Source organism: Echeneis naucrates, chromosome 3 (assembly GCF_900963305.1).
Source record: "Echeneis naucrates chromosome 3, fEcheNa1.1, whole genome shotgun sequence".
Classification (NCBI taxonomy): Eukaryota; Metazoa; Chordata; class Actinopteri; order Carangiformes; family Echeneidae; genus Echeneis; species Echeneis naucrates.
Window position 1 is genome coordinate 1,281,249 of NC_042513.1, and position 26,011 is coordinate 1,307,259.

The window sequence follows — 26,011 nt, forward strand, 5'->3', positions numbered from 1 at the left end:
GGGAAACCACTGTCTTCTGGCCTTTGGAGATGGAGAGCAATGGGGGTGGAAGACGGCAAGTGCTTGGGATTCCAGTATGGTAACAGACAGAATTGAACATTTGCTATCCAGATGACATGCATATGAATTTTAACGCACTGCATTGTTGCATATGTGGGAGACAGACTGAAAGGACCTTCAGGGCAGCATAAGTATCTGAGAAGGTCACAGAAACTGGACAACACTGACAGTCTATTGGTTTTGGAAATACTGCCTAGTTAAACTGATTGCACTGAGGAGGAATTACAGATAATTACCCTTTACTTTTCACAGTTCATTACTTTTACATAAAAAGCTTAATGAGATTTAAAAAAAAAAAAAAAAAGAAGAATTCACTGCAAAATATCAAACCAGCAGTTTTTTGTATTCCGACAGCAGATTATCGGATAGAATATCGGATTGTAATGTTTTAGCAAATAGTAAATAGTGTACAAAAAGATCTATTTTCTCTTTCCAACCTCTTTTTCTCATTGTTAAACAAACTCTATGACATAAACTAACGGAAGCAATAAGCAGTCACATACTGATACATAGGTCTACTTTTATTTTCAGCCCACAGCTTCCAAAACAGCTGTAGAAGGTGAGGTTAATTTTAAATTGATACTTTGCATTTATATTGTGCACTCAGCTTTTTTTTGCTCGAGTGAGAAGAATCTGAGCAACTCTGCTACCAGTGATGTTTGGAAAATTCCCCCAGGGTCTTGACTAACCAGTCTGCAGTAACAACACTGCTTCAACGGTGTGTCCACAAAACCATTATCTGGAAAAATTGCCATAGAATATTTGTCATCGTCATAACTGCACCATTGCCTGACAAACGATGTGTGACCGATAAGTATGAAGGAGAAAGGAAAGGAAATATGCAGGGTTTTTCCAGGCAACTGTAGAGAAACAGGAGAGTAAATATTGCTTTGACCTTGAGGACCAGAATTGTAGTGAGTATAAAAAAGAGTGCTATCTATCTCTCTCCCCCTCTCTCTTTACACTCTTCTTTTCTCTGTTGCTGTAAACCATGTATCACTGCTCTGGATTAAAGTTTCATCCTCAGCTTTGAAGTGAGATGACAAAATATCAGTGCCATGTGACTGTTATGCTTTCATTAGAGGAGTTGTAAAACCTGTTTTGGCTCAGCGTCACCTTTAATGTAAAAGCAAAATCGTGCCTGGCTTTTGTTTTGTGCGGAAATGGCAGATGATAAATATTAAAAACACCAACTACAGCAACAAAAAAAGGTTAGTAAACCTACTTTTACTTCGACTTAGGCTGGGCTGCTATGACTTTAGTGTATTTTTGATTTTGACAGTGATTCAGCAAATCTTTGCACCAAAAGCGTTATTATTTAAATCAGTTGCTTTGGCGACAATAAAGTAAATAGCAGTGTTTACTTGTGTGAACCAGTCCAATCAATATAAAAATCTGAAATCATATACTTTATTATTGTGTAAGAAAAAAGTTTTGAATTTTATAGTCATGAAAGTTTTATTGTTCCTATTATTATGAGTTGTATTATGAGATGTATTTCACATCATTTTTCTTGCTCACATCCTGGTCAAAAGGTTTTGACCAACAAATCTGTACCACTGTTTCGTGGCTGTCGGGGTTTGTTGATTCTACATCCTACATTTCCCATCATGCATCTATAACATTTTTTTGTTAGACACTTCTTTCTTTCTAAATGCCCACACACCCTATTTACATGGCCTGAGTCATTCTTCTTATGCTGAGCAAACTGAACTTCAGTGACACACAAAATTCACACCTTCACACTTGTCACAGTTGGAGTTAGAGAACCTGCCTTTGTAAAGAGCATAGTGGTTTCCCTCCTTAATCAAAGGATTTGAAAACACAAGTTTCAGACTTTTAACTGCCTCTCTCCTGCCGAGCAATTTTTTTTCCACATGCATGAAGTGAAGACAGCAGTAATCAAACCGGTTTGCCCGACTTACACACCTCACCCTTCACTCCACATTCATGTCTCACGTTCACAGTGGCTGTCTTCCTCTGAGTTTGAAATGTTAGTTTACTGCTTTTCCATTGTCAGGTTACACCTCAAGACAGAGCCTGACTTAATGAAATCTGCCCCTTACCGGCGTTCATGCATGATCACACGGGACCGTGACTGTTTGTTTATGATAACGGTTTTGTGTAAGATGATGATAACAGATGTGGTTGAATAGCATCAGGGCCAATGTTGACACTGCTACAGATTCAAAACCATCTGTGCCCTCAGTGACATTTTGACATGAAGAAAGGCAAAACTGGTTTTCTGGAACATTTCTGACGTCATCTCTTTGTCTTTGAATTTCAACCAATCAAACTTTCTGCCCTCTGTACTGTGAAACATTTCAGGTCCTTATCAGATCGTGTGGGCTTGCAGTGTGTTTGACTTAGTGAAAGGTTGTGAAAAATGTTCCTTCTTTTTACTATTTCCTTTCCCAGAGCAGTAAATAAGAGTATTAAATATAATCATAGCATCATCAGATTGCAGCCTGATATTTATTATGAGATTTAAAACCAAATAATAATCTTCCCTACCTGTTGAGATGAAACTGTGCTTAGGTCTGCACCATGGGAGAGACGACTCATGTATATTAAACCTCTTTGATGACCTTTCAATAAAGTTTGACACATCAACATTTAAAAGTTGGTGGGAAACAGGGAGAACAAGTCATTCCCTGGGGTTAGATGGGGCGGTGATTGGGATATGAATAATGTATATGGTAGGCGGGGCCAGTTTCGGGCTGATCTTTGTAAATTGTGTGCGTCACATTGTGGTTGTTAGACTATTGCTGAGTTTACTGCCACTGAAAGAGGTTTAAATGCACAGATCAAAAGGTAAGGACTATCTCATGCCATTTATCTGGTAAAACAAGATGACCTGAATTTTTATTTATTTTTTTTTTAATCCTGTGAGAAATAAGATCTACATTATTTAATAGTGTTGATGGGATTTTACAAATGTTGCCTGCTGTTCTTATGGACTTGACAGAAACTACTGGTCTATATGTCTGATATAATTTTGGAGATTGTGATACTACTTGCTTATTTGTGCTCTATTACTAAAAACAGATGTTTATTTCTGATCTGAATTCACTTACTAAATTATGTTTGTGTCTTCGTGTCACTTCTGAATGTTTCTAATTCAAATGATTGTAAAGTTTGATAATTAAAGTGATAATGGACCTTGTATTAAGGGTTTATTTGATAAATAACTTTATTAGTTTCATTATTCTACTGGTACTTTGTCGGTCAGTTATCAACCCAGATGTCCTCAGTGCCAACTCAGCAGTGCATTGTTGGTGTTAGGCCATAGGTCATTATATAGTCTATATCACACAGGATGTGAGGGTTCAAATTAATGCAGGTCCATCGGTTAATCTCACTTGTCTCAGCATTTTGGAGTATGGAGGTATCTGCCACAGGCTGTATGATTTGTCTACTGCCACCAAAATAGGGTTTTTATTGCTTGAAACCACCAGATCTGTGTTTGTATACACCAATTTAAAAAAAAATCCACATGCAATTGCTTCAGTGACATGGTTGAGCTGGTTTGGGGATTTGCACTAACCACAGCGGGGCCATCGCCTTCTGGGCTGACTGCGCTGCACCCTCTGTGATTATTTACCTGATATGTGAAAACACATGCCGCACTGTTGTCCCCTGATCATCCCTCAGTGTCTCTGCTGAGATCACACTGAGGACCAGTATCACAGGGAAGGATATGAGGAGAATAGTAGCCGAGGAGACATTGCTCAGCGTTAGCAGAGCAAACAGGCCTCAAATCTCATCATAACGCAAGCAACAAGAGGTGACAGAGCTGAGCTGGGTTCCCAGGATTGTTCTGACCCTAACATGATCTTTTTTTTCTTATTTAACCAGTTTGAGCAAGCATTAATGGATATTGATCAGATCCGGATTTATTGTGCGGCCGCTTAATCCAAGGAACCCTGGTGGGATTCTCCAGATGGTCCTGCCCAAACTCCTAAAATCCACGATTTCATTCTGATAATTCCAATTTTTATACTAATTGATCAAAACATATTATCGCTTATATTGAGTTTTTAGGGCCAGTTCTTGTCAAGTTTATTTTATCTTTTCAGCTCACTGAAGGAAACACCTGATTAAATTGTATCACTGGTTTGTTTTCTTTCTTATAGTTCCTGTTCATGCAAATAGTTTAAAAGTGTTCTTCCTTGAACAGCAGCTGCAGCCCCTTTTGTTAATCCCTGATATGCAAATCTGGGGATTGTCCAGGACAGTTTCTTCCCCCCAGAGCGATGCACAGTGTGATTTTGACCCATCTCATTAATCAGCAGATCCCCAAGATGTCTTCCACACACCTTCCTCTTCTCTCAATGAGCTACTGTATGTTTTTTTAATGAGTTGATCATTGAACATATGCTTGCTGCTGTGTCATTTCTTTTGTGGGGAGGAGGGTCAAGTTTCACAAATGGGTCACTAATTGTATTTGTCATGTTGTGTTATCATAACATGGAGGCTAGCTGTTACAGTCAGGTGCCTGCTTTATGGCCTCCGGCCTCAGATCCTTCTCTATAACATTTACTCAACAGGCTTTTAATGTTTCCTGTTGTAAGATGAAAGCCACAGTACACACTGCGTGCATCAGTGTGTACATCAGTGCACAGCCACAGCAACAGCTCAATAAGCCCAGCTTTGCCTGTCTTCATTGGTCTGGCTTCTCGTGAATGACACAACAAAGGCCCACCAAACTACAGGCTGAACACTGATTCAATTATGTTGAGAATAAGCTTTTTGAACATTACAGTGACTGATTGCATGAAGTTTTATGTTCCTGTATTAGCAGCAATGCAGCAGATCAAATGGGAAATACATCAGGAACATATCAGAATATTTCTTATGAGAGGGGGCGCTCACAATATGATCATTGTCTGTGTTTCCTCATGCATGTGATTAAAGTAGCAGGCTGGGCAGAAAGTGCACTATACTGTCTACTACAGTCACTCATATGATCAATGCAATTCTTAATATTTTTATATATGTATATTCGCTGACTTTAGTATTTGGCTCTCAAGTGTTAGTCATGGTAATAGAATTACATTGAAATGAATTATTGTACACGCTTACAAGAGGATTTCCGTTCGCTGCTATCCACTTGAGATACATGGATCCTGGACCTTTCTCTGCTGTACCCACAAATAGTGTTTGAGATTTGGATGAGGTGATATTGCACAGGGAGGATAGGGAGTGTTTGTAAAGAAGGAATGTGGAACTCTCTGTAGTCCGTGGGAAAGTGTTCGGACAATAGACAAGGCTGGGATAACAGTTGTGAAATAACATCTGCATCACCAAATGATTGGTTTTTTGGGAAGTCTGTCTAAAGCTGAAAATATTTCATTTATAATAGTGACTCCCAGAGAAAACAGAAACTTTTGAGAAACATGCAGATATTTGTTGATAAATTATTTAAATTATTAATTGATTAATTGATCAATTCTTTCACCCACCAATTTATATACTTGTGTTGTTGACGCTTACTTTAAAGCTGCACAGCATTTCCTTTTGAATCTTGTGATATGCCATTATAAAACATTAAGAAGGAAGGAAGCTCATTCAAAGTTCTTTTTGTTTGATTAAAGCTTAAGTTTATTGAAGCTACTTCAGGCTTCCTTTCTTATTCACTGATTCTCTCTTGTCCTCCTCCTTCAGAACACAGCATGGCCGGGAAGCCTTTCCGGGCCACTTATATCTGGAGCAGCATCATCTCCAACCTCCACACTCATGTGGAGGTCAAACGGCGGCGCCACAACCTCAAGTCTTACGATGACTGCTTCCTTGGCTCAGAGGCCGTGGACGTGGTTTTGACACACATTACTCTGAACCGTTTCTTTGGTGATGAAGCAGTGCCTCGATTCAAGGCGATGCGTCTTTGTCAGGCCCTGATGGACTCCAGGGTGTTTGAGCCAGTGGGCATTACAGTTTTTGGCAAGGAGAAGAAGCAAGCAACTTTTGAGGATAGCAGTTGCAGCCTGTACAGGTTTCTGAGCACAGCAACCAGCTCCTCATCATCACTGACCAATGGCAAATCTCACTCCACTAGTACCATTGAGAGCGGCTACGATTCACCAACCATGAACAGGACTAACAACAGCTATAGTACGTCATGTGAAAGGTACAGGCTCATCACATCACAACGTCTTTAGATCTAATTTTTGATTTGCTTTGTTCTCCTGATATCCAGGAGTTAATCCCAAATCCAGCACAACTTCAGACTGGGACGCTGATAGAGTCCTGAATTCCATGTTTGTAGTCCTGTCTTTATGCCATTCATTAGCAGTGTAACAGTTTATTAATTTTAAACCCAAATATCAACTTCAGTTGTAAAATCACTTACTTCGAGGGAAATATTTAGCGAACAGAAAGGCACAGTGTGCCTCAACATATTTTATTCTCTTTCATGGATGAGTTAAATGAAAAGGATCAATATAAAGCTCAACAAGTGACGTGTAAAGCCAATTTTTTTCTAAGCTCAGCAGTCTGGCTTCATGCTGGAGCATGGCATTTACAGCTAGTTCAGATTTATAAATCATATTGATTTGAGAAAAAAGAAAAAGCAATCCATCTATTTCTCAAAAAATCTAACCCTTCCTTTATTTACCTAATCACTTCTCCCACATTCACAAGAGTGTCCGGATACAGATGAGGGGCTAACATGAGCCCTCACAACATTGTGTTTACTCCCTTTTGATCTAATGTTGTGAAAGTGAAATCTTGCGGTCAGACTGGTCAACAGGCCTGATGTCTCTATTAGGAGACGAGACACTGGCTCAAGCATCTTAAATTAAGCTTTTTTGTTTGTGGCATCAAGTTATAATGGGAATAATACAATGCGGCCAGAAGGAAAAAAACTTTACTTTCTATCTGATGGTTTAATGGTTTAAATTGGGCATTTATTTTGTCAGTTTGAGATTAAATGACTGTAATCAAAGCAGCAGCAAACTGCAACTGAATCACAAATGTTTGCAGCCTGATGTCACACTTGTTCCTGTAATAAGTCTTTTTTCCCCCTTTCTCTTCAATCAATTCCACTGATTACTGCTATTATACAATTCTTCAGACAAGTGGTGCTCAGCTATTCCACCTACTACCCTGTAAAAACAGACAAATCAATGGAAGACATGCTGGGAAACCTCAACCTGGGCACACCTGTCACCCCTCAGATGATAAACCTCGGGCTCTCACAAGAGCGTAAGTTGTCCACTACCTGATGAGACACGGGAGGATGGTCATAAAATAAAACAGTATCTGTCTTTCGTCAGATTTTGTGCATGTATGTGTGTGTGCACAGGCCCACATGATAACCCTGTTCGTTTTTTACAGGTGTGGACGAGGTGTGGCATCAGCAAGCCGTGTTCAGACTGCTGCAGCTGATCGAGCTCCCCCTACTGGAAAACTTGTTGGAGGGCCCTGATACACCTCGGCCTTCCCTTCGCGGCACAGACAGTGATCTAGACCTGTTGTACACATCGAGCTACCTGGACCGGGAAGTTCTTAAGGCCTTCAGTGAAGCGCAGTAAGCCCTCGAAAGCTTTTATAGTTTTCTGAACTTAAATTTGTCGTTCAAACTGCCTTTCTTGTCATCTGTTGAGCTGTTCGCAGACAAACCCCTTAATTAATAGCTCTGTACCCAACCTTCCTTAGATATTTGTGCCACCCGACTTGTCTTTCTATCTGGTGACTGTGTGTAAAATCCTTTTTTTTTTTTTTTTTTTTTAACTCTCTCAGGGCTGATGAGTGGATGTCAGGGGCAGTAGACTGTCTGGAGTTTCTGCCTGATGAGCGAGTGGTCGAAGTGAGTCGAGGTTTGGCTGCATGTGCAAACGACCTGCTCCAGTGCAAGAGGCTGCTCTACGAGACCCTGGCTCAGCATTATGGAAATGCACAACAGCCCCCGCTGCTCACCAACCATGTCTTTGACATCCACTCCGGCATCTCCGAGTTACTCGGTAAGACCAGCAGGCCTCAGATCAGATCTCTTTGGTGGTCTGTTATCTTTAGAAGGGTTAATTCGATTCTTAGAGGCAGGCATCATGCGGTATATTTAAAAAAGCAACTTTTCTCACGTTTTCATATTTCCCTTGTTTGTTTGCCAGTGAATGGTAAGCAAGAGCAAGCGCTGGAGGCACTGCAGCTGATCCTGAAGCTGCAAGACCCGCGCAGTAGGGAGGAACTACGCAGGCTCCTGAGATTCATGGCCACTGCAGCCAAACCGCAGGAGGTTAAGCTGAATAAAGAAGTGAGCATTTGTGTGCATTTTGTGTGGGTTGATACACATCGTTGTTGATTACTGTTAACTCGAATTCTCAATGTCAGATTGAGAACAGGATGGCGGTGAAGAGGTCTTTTTCGAGTGCCGTCGTCTACAGTAGAAGACTCTCTAAAGGAAAGGTGGACTTGATGGTTCTGTTCATGATGGATAACCATTGTAGTATTTTCAAAGTGAGTTTTCCTAATTTTTCTCTCTCCCATTGTTTGTACTTGTGTTTTTAGTGTTGCTGGAGGGATGTAACGATCAACATCACTGCAAGACACTTCAGGCAGTGTTGATAAAATAATTTTTACACAGGCTCCTAAGCGGAATGTAACCAATCAGACATCAGATATCAATAATAAATCAAATATGTCTGGCTCTAAAGATGGCTCAGAGCCACAAGCTGAAGAAACATTTTATCTGTATATCTTCAAGTCAAAGGGAATGAAACCTGTTTTTATTCTTTTCCACCAGATTCCTGTTTCATTGCACAAGATGGTCAGTGACAGAGTAATGAACATTGTTGAAGGGAAGGATCCTGATATGATAACAGGTTAACATTTCAACTTTATTGTTTATTGTGGTTTGTGTGATCAAAAAACTCATTGGTAAAAAACATTACCAATGAATTGTTAAAATTGCAATAATTTTCTACTTTACCATCTCTCTCCTATGCAGGTTTGACGTACTGCACAAGACTGAATGCTAAGGCCTATTCAGAAAATGCACAAAAAACCACTAAAGAGGAACTTTGGTCCCTACTCCGGGCAATCCATGAGAACCCAAAGCTTTCCATCAAGGAAAAAAGACGACTACTTGGACAGTTTAATAAAGGCCATCCGGAGATTTTTGTCCAGTACTTTGGAAGTAGACTGTCTAGCATCAACATGTTGCTACAGTAATGTTTTTTTATTTAAAATAAATCATGTATTATAATGTACAAAAATAGACATCAGAAGAAAAACTGAGGCAATGACGTGTAGCTAGCAAGTCTATTTTATTTGCTTGTATGTGAAAAGTTGAAACTACTGAAAAAGAATGTGAATTTTAATTGTAGACTTATTAATAAGCTGCGATATTTAAGGGCACGTTAGCCTAATTTTTGGATTTAAATATTTTGTTTAGTGCAGGACACTAACATAAAATGTCTGAGTTGGAAGTTGCACTGTTACTTTGGGAATCATATGTTCTTCTTTTTTTTTTCTTTTTTTACAATGCATCTTGATGGTGTTGTGCAGCCAGTAAAGACAAACCTGCATGTTTCCTCTCAAATCCCTTGAGCTTGTGCAATAGAAACAGTGTTAGTAAATGTGTATGTTCATGTGGTTTCTCATATACAGTGCAGACTTGTTGTCTGAGGAACCACCAAACAGAAATTTTAACCTGGAAATCTGTAAGTCAAATGATGTGCTGTAGTAAACAAAGGCATTCATGAGAATCGGCCCTCTGGGGTTTTATGTTTGCTACAAATCAGTATGTTTATGATGTTTAATTAATTTATTTTTCTTTTGATTTAAAACCTTAGCTGTGTTTTAACAACATCTTAAAAGTTCTTAAAGTAAAGTAAAAATACAAACCAAATAAGGCTTTTGTGCTGCCCTCTAATCAGTTGATGAAATTGCTTCCATATCTCCAACTGACAGAAGGTTTTCATAAAATTCGGCTAAAATCTGATGCAAGATGCAACCGTTGACTGAAATAAATAACTTATCCAGCGACATGGTTAAAGAACACAAATGTGAAATTTTTATGGCACTTTCTAGTAAAACAAAAGACAAGTGCTGGATGCAGCTTTTCACCTCATTACAAGTAAAAAAAAATCTCACATCCCTGCTGCTGTGAGCAGTATTTAACTTAATCTGTAAAACTAATATCAATACACACAGTCCTGTAAAATAAAGACAACCCTTTGGAAATTATGACTTCAATGTCATTGAAAGCTCTTTACCTTTTCCCATATTTTGTCACTGTTGCTATCAGGACAAATCTTTTCACAATAGAATACTTGAAAATACAGACAGTACATAATCAATTCTGAAAATAAATAAATTAATAAATCATTCCAGGGACATTGTGTTCTGGTAGTTTTGTTAGCAAAATGAGAAACATGTAATTACTTCCAATTCAATTACCTTCCTTGAGAGGGATTTTTTGTGCAGAGTTCCATTAAAATATTTTAATTGGAAACATTATTTTGGACAGGTGGGTTAAGTTTTTAAGATGGGCTCAGAACAAAGGCTATGCTGGGATGACATCTACTGCTGTAACTGATACGATGTGAAAACAAGCAACTGGAAAATATTATGTTTATTGTGCAAATTGTATGTTTTCAAGTAGAGTTAGTCACAATTGAAGAACTGTCTGGGTTGGATGGCAAATTTTAAGGATTTTTTTTTTTTTTAAAAAGCTTAGTTATTGTTGGCATAATATTTTTACCATCTTCACACATGAAGTGCGTAAGCTTGAGATCCTGCTTTCCTTCATAGGGGGAATCTGATTAGTTCAACAGAGTTGATTGGCAATTAAAACCAACTAAAAGTCAAATGATGCAATCCAGGTGCAATAATAAATCCTGGGATGGCTGAGGTCTGAATAAAATGTCATCCCAGTACAAAGAAAGATGAGCACAACGTATAAAGCGTCAGAAAAATAAAAGAAACAAACAGTGGTTTATTTTTTTTTTTACACTTTTATTGAAACAAACTGTTTCCTCCTGTTATCTAAAAAAAGCGTAATTCCACTTTGTCGTCACTGCGAGATCACAAGGCCAAAACTCAGCTGTGTGCCAATCAATGGTTGAATTAAAAAGTTTTTACAGTATAATGGTCAGTCTTTCAAAATAAAAACTGTTAACAAACAAAAGCCACAAAAACACCCAGGAGTGCATACTGTATGTATGACTGAGTGTGTATTTATGTATGCTCGTCATCTGTACAGACATAAAGTGATGTTTTATCTGCAAAACACTTTGAAGTATGAACATGTACATTTACCCCCAAAAACAGTGTACTTAGATTACATTCTATTTAGGGTCATGGTTTGTTTTACTTTATCGAATCCGTTTTTGTTGGCGTGCTCGGTAGATGTCGTGTATGGGTGGAGCCACAGCTCCTTTGTCATCTTCCTCATCTGAGTCTGCGTTAGGCCTCTTGAGTGACTTGGCAATAGCGTGATTCTCCATGGACCCATTGCCCTCCCCTCCTGCATCAGGCTGTCTGCCAGTGATCAGCTCTACAGCAGCATCAACAGCTGCAGGGACGGAAAAGGTATTAGCCACATGTCAAATAGGGGACGTAACACATCTAAACAACTTTAGATTAGTTTTGGACCCATCATGAGCCAGATGTCTGGTGCATGACCAAAAAGACTGTTCTGACAAAAGCAACTTACTGTCAGGAAGTGTGCATCTCCTAAAAGTTTCCATGAGCTCATCCACTTGAACAAAGGGACCCTGCAGTCAGACACAATCACAGACTCTTTAAGTCCTCAAATAAAAAAAAGTCTCCCCCTCTTGTCTTTTGTCAGTTACCAGTAAATATGAGCTTGACAGAATTAAGCTGCTGCTGCTGCTACTCACAGTAAAACATGTAGGAGGAGGAAGCAGCTTCATTAGAACAACAGCAGCTGGAGGGACAGGGAAAACTCCACCAGGGACAGGGTGTAAACCTGGAGCTGCAGGGAGAAGCACAAGAGGCTGGATCAAAGATGAATCCTTTCATATGTTGAGTCGATGTGGAAGGGAGAGTAAAACTATTTAAAAAACAAAAAAACTAATCATCTTGTGTAATGTGCATCAGACTCAAGCACAAGGTTTCACAGATGTAGCATAACAGTTATTGGATTTGGGGTAAGTTTAGTTAGGTATACTTAGGTATACGTACGGGCAAGATGGCGTGGTTGGAAGGGGATCATCTGATTGGTGTCAGGTTTGGGGTACTCGGGTTTACGGTCAGCTTCATCCTTCAGTGCAGGCACAGAGGGAGCCACCACAGTCTCTGGGAGCAGTGCTGCCAGTTTGGCACGAGACACGTCCTACAAACCCAGTAGAGACAGTTTAACTACCACAGAAAAGCTTGATCAGTTTTATTGCATGAGACACATTTTGCGTCCTAAACATTGGCCACAATACATACTTTGTATCCAAGGGCCTTGAGTTCACTGGTAGAGCAGGGATACAAGTCCATGAACTTGTATCTGTCCACCAACAACGCCGTTTCTTTGCCCTCATACTCATCCTTGAAGGCAGTGAAACGCCTGCGCTCCACTTTGAGAATACTAGCCAGGTCTCCTATGTTGCTCTCAAAGGCCAGGAATCGAGCCCAGATCTCACTGAGGAGCAAAAGAAGAATCAGCGAACAAACACTATCAGAAATATTCTCTTTCATGGTAACTTGTTTAATACTTATCATTAAACTTTTAAATGTATTAATAATTGTTCATTTATTATTTATTTGTAGACACAAGGAGTTACATTCGAGTTTTATTTTACATTTGCGCAATGGCAATAAAACCAATGAATTAAATTTAATTGAATTACCCTGATTTTTCTGGTGACAGGCTTCCTGAGGTGAGGACACGTTCAAACAACACCCTGGTGTTGTTATCCTCTGGAGAGAGAAGAAAAGAGTGTTTCAGTGTATTTTTACATTTCTTTGACTAATGTCTTCAACTGCTGGTAACAAAACAATACTTATATACTTATAATAATACAAGTTCAGCAATATATTTTGGAAAAACTTCTCATATCCAAAGATTTGTAGTAAAGAATGCATTCTTTCTACATTCTTTGCATGTTATTAGATGAGACCTACCATTAAGGTGTGAGAGGTAATCGATGTACGCCAGTATGTACTCTGGAATGTCTCCATATTTTTTCAAACCAAGCTCAAAAATCTTAAAGGCCACTGATTTATCCTGTTGCGAAAGATGAAGAGTTTATTTTGAAAAATGTTAGTACAATTGATTTTAGTCACAGCAGTCATCAAGTGTGATGTGTCTTCACCTTGCTGCAGTAGTACTCCATCAGTGCTGCAGTCACGTAAACATGGTGTCGCGTGCGAGGATCTTCACGAGCTTTTTTGAAGATGGTGCGACCTGATTTGATGCCCTCCGCCCTCCTGGCGAACTTCATGTACTGGATGTAGACCAGCGTGGGATCAATGTCTTCAATAGCTAATAGTTTATTATAGATGCTGTGGACCTTCTCATACTTCATGCGGCTCTGTAAGGACAGTAAAAGAGTGCTGCTGATAAGACCCTGTTTCTTTTACCGTGTTGGTTGCAACTGAATGAGCACCTGGACACTCACTTCTTCATAGTCAGCAAATGAAAAGTAGAGAAGCATGTTCTTCTTCAGAAGAGTCCCGATGGCACGTTCATAGATGTTAGCTGCCTCGTCACTAAACAGCTTGGAATTATTCATATCCTGAGAGGAAAAAAAATATATACTTAAAAGGATTAAATAACATTCTCTGTCTCTGTGGAAAATCTAAGTTTTGTCTCTTACCCCTTTCTCTGCAAGCAGCTTGCTTGACTGCTCCAGGTACTGTGCTGCCTCATACCATATGTCAGGATGGTGACCAAGCACCAGCAGGCACTGCTCATAGGCAAACATCACTACAACAAAGAACAGGACAGCAAGTGACGACAATGTCGGATCCCCAAATATTAAACCATGAGCCATGAGACGAGTGATAACCTGTGCCCTCTAGTGGCTGCAATCCAACAGGAGAAGGATCTACTGTATGCAGAGGACCTCCATTAAACAATGTTTTTTTTTTTTTTTAAGGACTAAAATCACACACCAGCATATGTACTGAAATCACTGGCCTTTTAAGAAATATTTATTTACTTATTGCGAACCATTGGAGGCATGCATTCCAAGGATTTACAAACTCTAATAATGACATCTTGATCACGAATCGTCACCTCTCTTCGTGATGAGGGTCTGGTCTTCTGTGCGCAATGGATTGCTTTTTTCCCACTGGATATATTTCTTCCACATTTCCACTTGCTGGGCTTCCTGAGGAGAATTCTGGGGTGGTACTGAGGGTGCGTTCCTATCCAAACCCTTCATCACAGTCTCATACTCCTGAATTATCCACATCACACAACAATATACATTAGTTCGCAAAGAAAACTTAACATTTCAACAAACTGTGCAAAGATACAAAACAAGTCTTTGTATATTTGCTTTTTGTGGATAATCTCACTTTAGCAACTCTCCTGGCATTCATGTAGTCTCTGCTTCGGTCTTCAATCATCTTTTTGGCCAAGTGCACATTGATCCCCTAAAATAGAGAAGTCAGCCCAGCTCTCCATCACTCAACAGCTAAATCCTCATATGCAAAAACAAAAAGTTATAACCTTGGTTGGTCTCTCACCTCTTCATATTTGCTATAATCTCTCCAGAGCTGCTCAATATTGATCATGGGGTTCACGCAGCCCCTCTGGTAAACTCTGCGTACTGCAGTGATCCGTTGGTTCTCTGCATATGAGCCCACAGCCTCGCTAACAAAACAACAAACTCAGGTGTCAACATTTTAGAGTTGGTTCACACATTTACAAGTATCACACAAGATAGATACTTACACTCCTTTGAGGAAATTGATGTAGTCTACCCAAATCTGTGAAGAAAGCAGAGCTGTTAGGTGACAGCAGAAGATTAATTTCACATACAAATAAATTGTGCAGATCTGTGTACCTGATAAGACATTATTTCCATGCCAATTTTATCCAGGGCAAAGTCATATGCCTGAGCCATCTTCTCTCTGAGATTAAGAAAATACGTGTTTTAGAAAACAGTGTCGGCACCCTTCAGTTGTTGTCTATGCATGTTGTCTTACTTGTAGCTGGGTAGCTTCCCTTTGGTCTCTCGAACATATGAGAGGTAGCATTTCCACAGGTCGATGTGCAACACTTTCATTAGACATCTCTGAAATAACTGCAGGGGCGAGAATATTGAAAGTTAAAAATAAGTGGTATAGATTTTATATATTCTATCTGACATCCTTAGTGTGTCATTGCTTTGCTTTAATAATCCCATTCTCAAACTAGCCTGCTGATAATTGGCGGTAGATCCCACAAAGGAGGATTTACAACTGCACCAAGCAAAACTCAGAAAAGCAGCTTTTATTGTAGACCGATACGTCCCCATGGGGTTGGGTGGGGGTCTTTGAAGCACTGACAGTGAACTCCACTTATCTGCCTGATATAGACAGGCCTCAGACGAGACCCACATTTCAGTAAATCGTTCAAACTCTGATTATTTGAGGAATACAAATGTCATTATGCTTTGAATTTGCATTCACCCAAACACTGAACAAAGCACACATTTGAGCTTCAGACTTACAGAATCTATTAAAAGCAGGAAGAAACCAACAAATGGCAAGTATGGTTTGTCCCAGTAAACACATTTGAGTACATTTAAAATAAAACTGTTATCAATGGAGATAAAACTCAAAATGCGTATCCTTATTATAGTTGAACCTACTAAAAACACTACGGTGGGTACAAAATTAAGATGTTAATATGTTTTTAGATCAGAGCACATAACCTCAACTGACCCACCAGAGGCATTGCTTTCATTACCCAAAGAAATCTTCTCCAAACTTCCCCAGTTTTTGTTTGTCAATTAGCTTGGAAGGCTTGGTTCAGGGCATGCTGGGAATTAAACTCTTGTGCTTTTCGAGTTCCTTTTCTCAAATTACATGCCTTTCACATTCATTTTCAGATGCCTCATAACACACCAGTGAATATACTGCGGAAATTTCTTGGGAAAATAAAAAGGACAAAAAGCCCAATTAGAAACAGATAAATGACCCTTCCCAAATACCAAAGTAAACCTACTCAACCTTGTAGTGTGATGGACACTTACCTTTTCTACCTTGTCATAGTTTTTAGCCTTGATCTGCAAATGAGAGTGTAAATGCAATGTTAATTACTCTAATTATAGGATTTACAGGAAACATGCATTCATGCAAATAAGACCAATCACACATACACACGATCAACAAAGTGAAATTCACACAAGAATGACAAATTACTTTTAAGAAAATATGGGGTTTATTTTCTTTATAGATTGTGCCACACCCAGAAAATCACCAGTGAACACATTACATAGAAAAAGCCTGATAAGATCAAATTGCAGAATAGAAATTATAACTTTGAGAGGAAAATTAAAGATACTCTCCTAATCTAAAAAAATACAGTAGTTAGCATTTATTTAACTTCCTTATAAACCCACTGATGGGAACATTATTTTGGTCAACAGTGTTGCAGAGAGGAATTTCCTATGAAGCTGAAACAACAGTGCTATAGCATCCTACAGTCTAGACATAAGAGCGTTCTTTCTGTAGTATTAACTGTTTGGGTAAATGGATCCTATCCCACTGTGGTAATCTAGATAATTTCTTAGGACTAGATGCAAATGTAGTTCAGAGTGCTGCCAGGATACTAACCATAAGTCTGACCTACTTTACTTGCTCATTCCAGGCATTGTAACGACATGAGCCACATTAACTTTCCCTTAATTAAAAAAAAAAAATAAAAAATCTTAAGCGACCAAGCCAACAGCAACTTTTTAATAATAATTTACGGAATGAACCGCCCACTGTCTATGAACGAATTTGCTTGCAAATATAACAATAGCTCCAAGGTACAATGTGGTGTCTGAAATGTTACTATATTTTTTGCATAATGTTCTTTTAAAATAATCAAAACTACTACTTCATGAAGTATCTGAAGTGACTGCCCACAATCAATAAAACCCGATCGTGTATAACATCAGAAGCAAATTTTTGTTTTCATCTGCCACACTGGAAAGGATAAGCTATGATTCTGATAAAGAAAAAAAATCTTTAGAGAAGCAACACAAATAGCAAACCTCTCTAAAGGCTCCTTCCGGAGGGTTACATTAGTACATTAGCTGTAACAGAAAGACTTTTTGTTGCAGGTTGTATCAAAGTACAAATTCAGCTGAATATGCCTGTGAGAAAAGTTGAAGTTCTGTGATGTCATAAGCTCACTATGAACTTATTCCATAAAAGACAGTTCACATAATAACAGTGCATAATTGCATATACTAAATAATTACATAACCTACTTACAGGAAAGAAAATTGTCAGGCGCAGAAAAAAGTTGTCATTTCCATGAAGAATATAAAGCGTGAGAGTAAATCATAATGAACTTGGCTCAAATTAGATATTGAGTTATGCTTTCCTAGCTCCTGTAGCCTCTAAAAGCAAATAGTACTCAATAATTACTTTCTACACTGCAGTCAGCAAGTTTGAAAATGTGCACTATTTCTACAACCAAGCTGGAAGATTTTCATTTGTTTGCCTTGTTTGAGAAAAATACTGTAGGATGATCTGACCCCGCCTTCCCTTAAAACAAAACACAAAATTTTTTTCTTCATAATTTTAAAATATACTGGCAATGCTGAAATACTTAGAAAGTGCTGTTTTTAAATTACAATATATTAAATAATATGAAAGACTAGGGATATTGATCTCAATATGCTGTCATGTTTCCTGACACTTTGCTTTGGGGTCAAAGCATAAAGCAAGAGTAAGCGCCAGCATTGTTTCGGGTCATTGTGTGCTGACAACTTTCACCAAAAAGCACTTCTTCTCACGCACCACTTACAATGCATGAAATAATCTTGACCGAGCTACTGAGCTGTATTCTCTCTAAAGATTTTCCCAGTGTGCAACTTGTTTGCACATGAGGCCTTTGTAACATCTCAAGAGAACAAAATGTTCACACAAACATGAGATGACTATGAATAGACTTAATTGACTACATACAGACTCTGCTCTTCTATGAAACTGCTATACACCGTGCCCCACCCCCTTCAAAAAAATGCTGAATATGGAGAATGTGGCATAAATGGGTTCAAAAAGCCTATGAATATTTTGTCAATTAAACGGGAATGATAAAAGCTCCTCACATACTTACCAGATAAGCTGCTTTACAATATACGTTACAAGTAGCACAGCCTACCAACATCTCTCCATGGGTACTACTTTGAAAATGTCCCTATTTGCTTTGAAATCTTGAACAGGTATATATATATATATATAAATAAAAAATAAAATAATAAAAAAAAAAAGCTTCACACTAGTTCACATCTCAATGTCAGTCATTTCAGTAAATTCCAATATGCTTAATGAATATCATAGGTTGTGTATTGGAATAATCATGATAGTGAGTACATCATAATACACAAGTTCAGTACACAAGGGACATAAAGGTGAGAGACCATTGAAAGGGGGTTGGGAATAAAATCAAGACTGGAAAAACATCTAATGTTCAATTTAAATAGATGCAACAGAAGTATCACCATCTCCAAATCAGAATAAATGTCACTGGCTAAATGAGATCATGCATTCAAGAAATTTGCCCCTACTGCTTGTTTTTTTCCTGCTCCCTTATCCCTTAACAATTGTTAGCTAAATGTGTATGAACATTTGGTAAGAACCAAATAAAGAAAATTTACAGGCCTACTGGCTATGTGCACAAACAACTTTTCGACTTAATTACAACTTCAATAAATTAACCCAACTTAATCCCCCGACAAAACAAAGCATGCCTTATAATTACTTGAACTGTTTTGTGTTATATGTATTCAATCTTGCCAAGGACACTGAGTTCAGCAACTTGCAAACAATAGCCTGTTAAGCCCATTTTACTCTAGCCACTCTGTTTACCAGACCTGCAGATGAGTTTAAATTTAGTCATACCCACCCAATAACAATCACAGTAGAACGGTAGAATGGATTACAATTACTTAAATACGTAACCCTGTTTACAATAAAACAGCTATCATTCGGGTGAACACTATCCTCCACTATCTGTCACTTTGTACAGTTTACCTGCCTTTCAGACAAATAGAGCTTCACATGTTTGAATATTTCAATCTCTTTATTTGAGCCTTTCCTGAGATGTGGTGCATAATCATATGATCTTTAAATCATCCACACTTTGCAAGTGATGCTATACTGGCACATGGTTGGTGCCAACTGTAGACCAGATTAAATGATCAAGAACAATTCTCAAGAAGCCAGGTGACTAAGTAAGTTTGTTTACTTTTATAATTTTCCAAACAAATATATCCAGAGAGAGCTTCACCCAGGGGAGCAAGCACACAACAACAAACCACGACCAGTGCAACCTCAATTTACAACATCTAGACATAATCACTTTCCAGAATCTACTTGCTGGAGTTTTAACCAAAAGCTCAATTCGATGCAATTTGGTACTTGGTAATACTGTGCAATTTTGTGAAAGCAATGTGTTTAACACCAATTGCAGTAGTCATTGGCAGAGGAGGTTGGGGGCATTAGACAATCATCTGGTTAGCAAAAATGATAACAGGAACAGGGAAAATGAATCATTCCATCAGTAGGTGACTACATGACAGGAAAGCCTGTGGGTATATTCAGGAGGAAAATGAAATAACGGGCCACACAATCATAATATTTCTTTATAAAATTACCTGAAAGAAATGACACAGGAGGCAATAAATTGACACGACAAGTAAATAAAAGGCTAATGCACTTCAATACCATTAAAATAGTTTTAATACTGTTGCAGATCAAACATGCAACAAATGCAATCTACCCCATTTAAATATGGCGCAGATAAAAATGTATTTTTTTTTTTTCGTATCCTTGGAACACAATTTTCTGAAAAATAAATTGTTAGAGCTAATTTCCCCTTTGATTGTGTTTAAAGGCACAATTCTTTGTGAATCTAGTGAGATCCTAACAAAACAAGAATGCTTTACATTATCCTACATCTATGTTTGGTATACTCTTAGGTATGTAGGTGCCTTGTAAAAATGTCTTTATACCTTTCACATCACCTGAGATAGTGTAAAAATCTTGTAACTGCGCAACAGCCACATCTAAGGATCTTAAGCAAGAATTGTGACTTTAAACTTCATTGAAGTAAGAGACATCTTGTTTGTGTGAAATCACATTGTTGATCATATTAGAAAAATTCCCAGCCATGCACACTTAAAGAAAAAAAAAAGTATTAACCTCAGCTTCAATGAATAGTTTCCAGAACCTGCCAGAACTTGGGAACTGTGTGACAAGTCGCTCATATGTCTTCCTTGCTTTATCTATGGGTTGGTTCTAAAGAGGGAGAATACATTTACATTTCACATTATTTAATATATGTAGTAGCAATCATGTTGGAAAGGATGTTGTGTATTGTATTTTAACAACATATATTAACCTCTGGCCCAGGACCCTTCCCACCCATTATTCCCAATTTGCTTAACCCCCAAATGCAACTCTGTGTCACTAAACCTGTGCTTCTCGAATCAGAATGCTCCATGCGTCAAGGTCATATGGGTTTTCTTCCAACTTCTTCTCTGCCTTCTTCACCTTCTCAGGAATATATTCAGCTGCCGCCTGCAAAACACAAACGAAAAAGGAAAAAACATTTATGAAGCTGAAGAATCTGCGATGCTTGTGTTGTGGTAACGACTCGCGGTACCCACTGGCTTTCTGTATATGGTTTGTCTGGCTGTTAAAACGGGGACAGGGAGTCCAGATCTCCCTGCATTTGGTTTAAAACCATTAGCAACGCATCACTTGAGGTTAATTGATGAACATATAAGACGCAGCTACGTCCTCGTGGCTGGCACCATTAAGGGGCAATCCAGCACGAGGAAACTACAATTACAACTACAAGTAACAGTGACTTGATGTCGGCATATGAACATTGATATCAACGTGAAATATTAGTGATGTTCAGAAAAACTCAACGACGGTCAATGAGAAACAGCTACAGAACTATACAGCTAGGCCAGTCAACATGGCGCACGACAAGCTAAACTTGCAAAAGCCATAGAAATCACGAACTATCTGCATTAATGCGTCATAAAAGCTGCTACTAACATCTAAGAATTAAAAACATCATGCACAGAGTAGTGTATTTTCGGACATTTCCAAAATATAAAACCAAATAAAATTATGCTTGCGTTTCAGTGAGTTAGCTTGCATGAACAAAATTGCATGTAGCTACCTGGTCGGCTGTTCCCTCGGCGGACATGGCTGGAAGAGTAATGTAGGTTAGAAATGTTGGATAAACGCTCAAATAATGACGTGATGGTAATTTTATTTTCTTTTGAAAAGAAAACGATTAAGTAATCGGCATAACTTCAACAGGATCGATCACATTGCCTTCGACCAACTAACGCTTCTTTCGCTGGCCGATATCTCAAAATGGCGTGAAACTTGTGTTCCACTTCACCAACAGCAATAACAACACTACTTCCGGTGCCTTCAAAATAAATTTGTTGCCGTCTGCAACTAAACCGGTCGGTGCGCCTTGAAATTTGTGATAAGGTCGTACATATTATACATTATATAATATTACTAGAAGATTCAAAAAGTAGACCTAAGAATCCACAGATATAATTTCCATAAAACTGAAGCTTGAAACAATTATCCAAACAATTGCCAATCAAATGGCTGTTTAAAGATTAATATTGTAGCCTTTGTATTGTGACCTATGTTGTAAATGAATGTGTATTGAGTACATGCATACATACAGTTGTTTTTTTTTTTTTTTCATTTGGTAGATGTAAATGGAATCAGATGCTTGGAGGCCGTCTACATTATACTAGTCGGTGTGTGCAGCAAATCTTGGTCCCCATTTTATGGTTTGCATAACCTACCAAGAAGGATCAAAATCCTTTCAACAAATTGCATGTATTATTTATATTTCAAAATATGTTCAACAATGTTGTTAAACAAGTGCGTTCATGTGACTGAAGGGATTTTGGCCCACAGCTAGTTACTTGCAGTGGTCAATGGACATGGTGATGATATGAATGCAGACACATTTTACTGCTGTTCCACATACATCTCAGGCTTATGTTGTAACCTTTTGGGTACTTTGATAACAAGAGTGTACAGGATTTTGTTATCAGTGGCTAAATTGGCTAAATATATGTCAGGACAGACAAAGGCTCCTTTTGTACTGTTTTGTCCTGATGGTTGCTATATTGGCCAACAGGGGGGGACAAAAGATAAACGCCAAGAGCGCGCGCTTCTAAGTATGTGATCAACCGCCTAAAACAGACTAGACCAAAAGAGCACAGAATGATACTGGCATGGCGTGACCATATTGAACTGTTGCTGAACGTTGTTGGTTCGGTTTTCTGGATCAGTTTAAGGATTATATCTTTCTAGGTCTGAAGTTAGCCTATGCCTAGCTAACTGAGCTCTTCAATAAGCATCCCCTTATGTCTTCAATTAGATGCTTGGTGTACTTTCAAGGGTTTTCTGTATGAAAATTTGTGGGTGATTGCATATTTTGATTACATTAGGTTTTTCCACTGTATTTACAAATACAGACTTCAGACATTGTTCAGTAACATATATACATCATTTAAGAATTCATTTATTCTGGTGGTTATCAACATTCAGCACTAGAAGCAATTTTTAACTATACCCTTCATGTGCAATTAAATACATAATTTGCTTATATATGTGATTCCCGACCACTAATTTTATTACATATGCCGTTTTTTGTATTTAAAACCACAAATTACTGCGCCAGTTGATTGGCGAGATTACAAAGGATTCAAATGTTTTACCAACAGTTTTTTTCTCCAACTGCTGAAAAAGGCTATTACTTGAATATGTTTTAAAGGCCCTCAGTCGTCCAATTCTTTAGTCCTTTCATCTTTTTTTTTTGAAGAACACATAACATTTTCAAAAGTTCACATCTACCAAATCCATATCTTCTCACTGTCTTTTGCTTTTAGCCTTTTGCTAGTGAAGATAAGTCGAATTTTCTTCCCCTTTTGAATTGTATCGAGTTTTGAATCGTTGTGCGCGCTCTCTGATCTATTGCTCTGGTCTGGCCGATGCCGTCAGTTCACAAACATTTGCTTGCAGTAGCTGGAGAAAAGGGACATGTTAGAGGCTGGCAGGGTCGCAGGTACGCGCGTCTAGACGGGGTAACAGATACCCTTTCAGAGATGGGCTGCGTTGCCCAGAGAGCAAGGAGACGAATTTGAACTACGTACCTACGACATGGGCTCGGTGTGATGTTTGCAGACGCTCACATGCTGGAGTTATTTAATGTTTTAAAATGTGGGAGATGGTGGCGTTAGCGAGAGCGAGCTCTCCCTTCCTGTCGTCTAGGACAAGATGGCAGCAATGCAGGCGAACTGTGCATGGTATGGATTTATAAATCCATAACATGTTCAGAGAAGCCCTGGATTATACTAATAGTGACTCCATGTGAAGGTAAGTGGTCAAGTGATGGTTGTTAATGTGATATTTCTAACAGTTACCTTTTGAAATGACAGTTTAAACGTGACGTAATACAAACTCATAACTTAGCCACAAAGTTAGCTAGCGAGGTTTTGCCTGTATAAGGTTTCAACTGTAGATTCGAAAGTAGCTAGCTGTATTGGCACTTCGAGTGACCAGTTGAAATGTATTTTTATTCGACTAATTTTGATGACCTGCCAAACAGTGTTAGCGATGTCAGTTGTTATGTGGATCCCTATATGACTTTGTTAAGACTTTTTGATTCAGATAATCGTGGTGATCATGATTTCTTACAAATAAGGACATTTAATATATACCTTTTAGCCCCTTTAGTTCCCATAATTACACACCGGATTTCTACCTTGGCTTAATGTGCACATTGGTAATAACACCATTCAATAAAGTACCGTTAAATTTAGGCAACCTAAGCTTTTTCTTTACACGTTTGTTCCGGTTACAACACAAAAATTCTTATTGGATCTAGATTAACGGAGATAGTTCAAATCTGTGTGACTTTGACGTTTGATTTTTTTAATTTATTTTTTTGGTCATTTTTTCTCTGAATCATTGCAGTATCTCAGTAGACACTGAAATGAATTTTTGCAAGGTTTTGCCTTTTGTCGTAGTCATGGCAGCTTGATTTGGTCTTAAAGTATAATGTATCACAGCTGCCCGTTTTAATTTACTACTGTTTTAGCTACTGGTACAAGCATAATAGATTTTTTCACAAAATTTTTTGATCATCTGTAACAATAGTGTAATACAGATAGTACCACAGAGACTGTCTGAAGCCCATGTTGCTATCTGTGAATTCTGTAAACCTTTTGAGACAACACAATAAGTGCTGTGCAGCACTGCACGCCTCTGTTTGTGGGATTCCCCATTGGATGGTTACTCCTCTCTACCATATATTCATCACGTTCTTCAGTTGCAGCGCCACAAAATTAAGGTTGTGGGGAATGATGAGGCCAGTGTAAAGTCAGCATAGTGATACCAGTACATAAATGTTTAAATACGGTTTTCTCTGTTCTAATTGTTATTAGTGCGTAATGCTGGCTGTTAGCTGAGGCACATAGGCAAAGCGACTTAGGAACGTGTTGACATATGATGTCACTGCACAGATTTGCTATACTTGGAGCAGCTGGTTGGTTGATTGTTTGGTGGCCAACTTAAAGACCAGTTTCTGAGTAATGTCGTTTTGAAGAGAAAACAGGTATGAGTCAGTAAACAAAAGTAAGTAATTAGCATGAATTATAGAAGTGATGCATGGTAGTTTCCCATGGTGTAAACATCTGTTCCATTACAGAACATCTACCAATTGTGTCAAGAGTTCTAGATTTTAATGACACAGTAGACACAGTTGATACTTTAGTCCAGAAACCAATGTGTGCAAACAGTTTTTTTTTTTTAAACAAAATAAAACTGCTCACTCTACCATTGTGTTGCTTGGTGTAATGAGAAGCATTAGTTAATGTGGCACTATGATCAAAGTTTTGATGACTAATGTTAGTGCTTATTTCGGAGGGGGATGTGATATAACTGTGTGTGACCAGGTGACAGCTGTTAAACATGTTTGATCGAGGTGATAGAGTGGTTGCTTTGAATATAAAGAAGTTAACTTTGCCAGTCTTTGATTAAAAAGCAAACAAAAAAACTAAACATGTCAAATCATCAGTGATTATGGGGTGTTGGTTGTTTCCGTTAAAAAAAACAAAACAAAACAAAACTGAAATAATGGCCTCTGTCTTCATCTGTGACATTCATGCACTCTAAATTTAAAACCAGTACACTATAATGACTTATAATTTAAAAAATGTGTGCAGACACTCATTGTTGTACAATATTGTGAAGCTGACCAGTGGGAACACACAGTAAAAATACCCCAAGGTCATGTGCCTCAGAAAATAGAGGGCCCTTTTATCTAATCAGTATAGAAGATCTTGATAATGAGATTTGAGCAAAGCACCCCAGTGAGTAATAAGTTGTTGTGACTGAGTTACGACAACAATTTTGCTTTTGGCTCAAAAGAAAGCAACAAGAGGATACCAAAAAAATATCAACAACAACAACAACCTCTTACACACATTTCCATTGTCACAGGCTCTCTTAGGAAGCACCTAGTAGCATATTGCCTGAGATACTTTCTACTAAAAACTGCTGACTATCTACTGGTTACAACCTTGTGCCTACTACACAGTAGTATGAAGTGTATATGATCTATGTACAAAGTAAATGATTAAGTATGCCTTTACCAAGCTGTTCACGTCGCAGCCAGTATCCCAGAATGCAATTTGCACTTAGTAGAAGCAATAATCAACAGTCATTTGAAAACAGGATATAAACTGTTTAAGGTTTGCTCATGACTATGAATATTTGTTTC

At 38.4% G+C, this 26,011-nt stretch overlaps 3 protein-coding genes across 5 annotated transcripts in view; 2 read left to right on the forward strand and 1 right to left on the reverse strand.

Annotated features, from left to right (window-relative positions):
* Positions 1-1,138: 1,138 nt before the first annotated feature.
* Positions 1,139-9,910, forward strand: depdc7a (DEP domain containing 7, paralog a). 2 transcript variants are annotated; one of them, XM_029497803.1, is made up of 9 exons: positions 1,139-1,271; positions 5,728-6,190; positions 7,136-7,266; positions 7,399-7,591; positions 7,804-8,024; positions 8,172-8,314; positions 8,392-8,517; positions 8,804-8,882; positions 9,008-9,231. In XM_029497803.1, exons 2-9 carry the CDS (start codon positions 5,736-5,738, stop codon positions 9,229-9,231), a joined length of 1,572 nt encoding a protein of 523 aa, XP_029353663.1. In that variant the 5' UTR covers positions 1,139-1,271; positions 5,728-5,735. The 2 variants fall into 2 exon arrangements, with proteins under 2 accessions (XP_029353663.1, XP_029353662.1); XM_029497802.1 differs by lacking the exon at positions 1,139-1,271 and adding an exon at positions 2,821-2,874 and having other exon boundaries at positions 9,008-9,910.
* A 1,069-nt stretch (positions 9,911-10,979) lies between these two features.
* cstf3 (cleavage stimulation factor, 3' pre-RNA, subunit 3) lies at positions 10,980-21,584 on the reverse strand. Its single transcript, XM_029497801.1, has 20 exons — positions 21,368-21,584; positions 20,647-20,751; positions 20,374-20,469; positions 16,206-16,238; positions 15,175-15,272; positions 15,033-15,099; positions 14,921-14,955; positions 14,713-14,839; positions 14,542-14,619; positions 14,258-14,420; positions 13,836-13,945; positions 13,638-13,754; positions 13,332-13,550; positions 13,141-13,243; positions 12,867-12,936; positions 12,463-12,658; positions 12,211-12,361; positions 11,907-12,001; positions 11,720-11,780; positions 10,980-11,578 (listed from the first exon to the last, which is right to left on the reverse strand). The coding sequence occupies exons 1-20, from the start codon at positions 21,392-21,394 to the stop codon at positions 11,379-11,381; spliced, it is 2,151 nt and encodes a 716-aa protein (XP_029353661.1). The 5' UTR covers positions 21,395-21,584; the 3' UTR covers positions 10,980-11,378.
* A 1,683-nt stretch (positions 21,585-23,267) lies between these two features.
* The window catches only part of hipk3b (homeodomain interacting protein kinase 3b), a 33,726-nt gene continuing 30,982 nt past the window's right edge, over positions 23,268-26,011 (forward strand). For both annotated transcript variants that reach the window (XM_029497752.1, XM_029497753.1), the window contains exon 1: positions 23,268-23,604. In XM_029497752.1, coding sequence (XP_029353612.1) covers positions 23,532-23,604 — 73 coding nt within the window. In that variant the 5' untranslated portion in view covers positions 23,268-23,531. The remainder of the gene's footprint in view (positions 23,605-26,011) is intronic.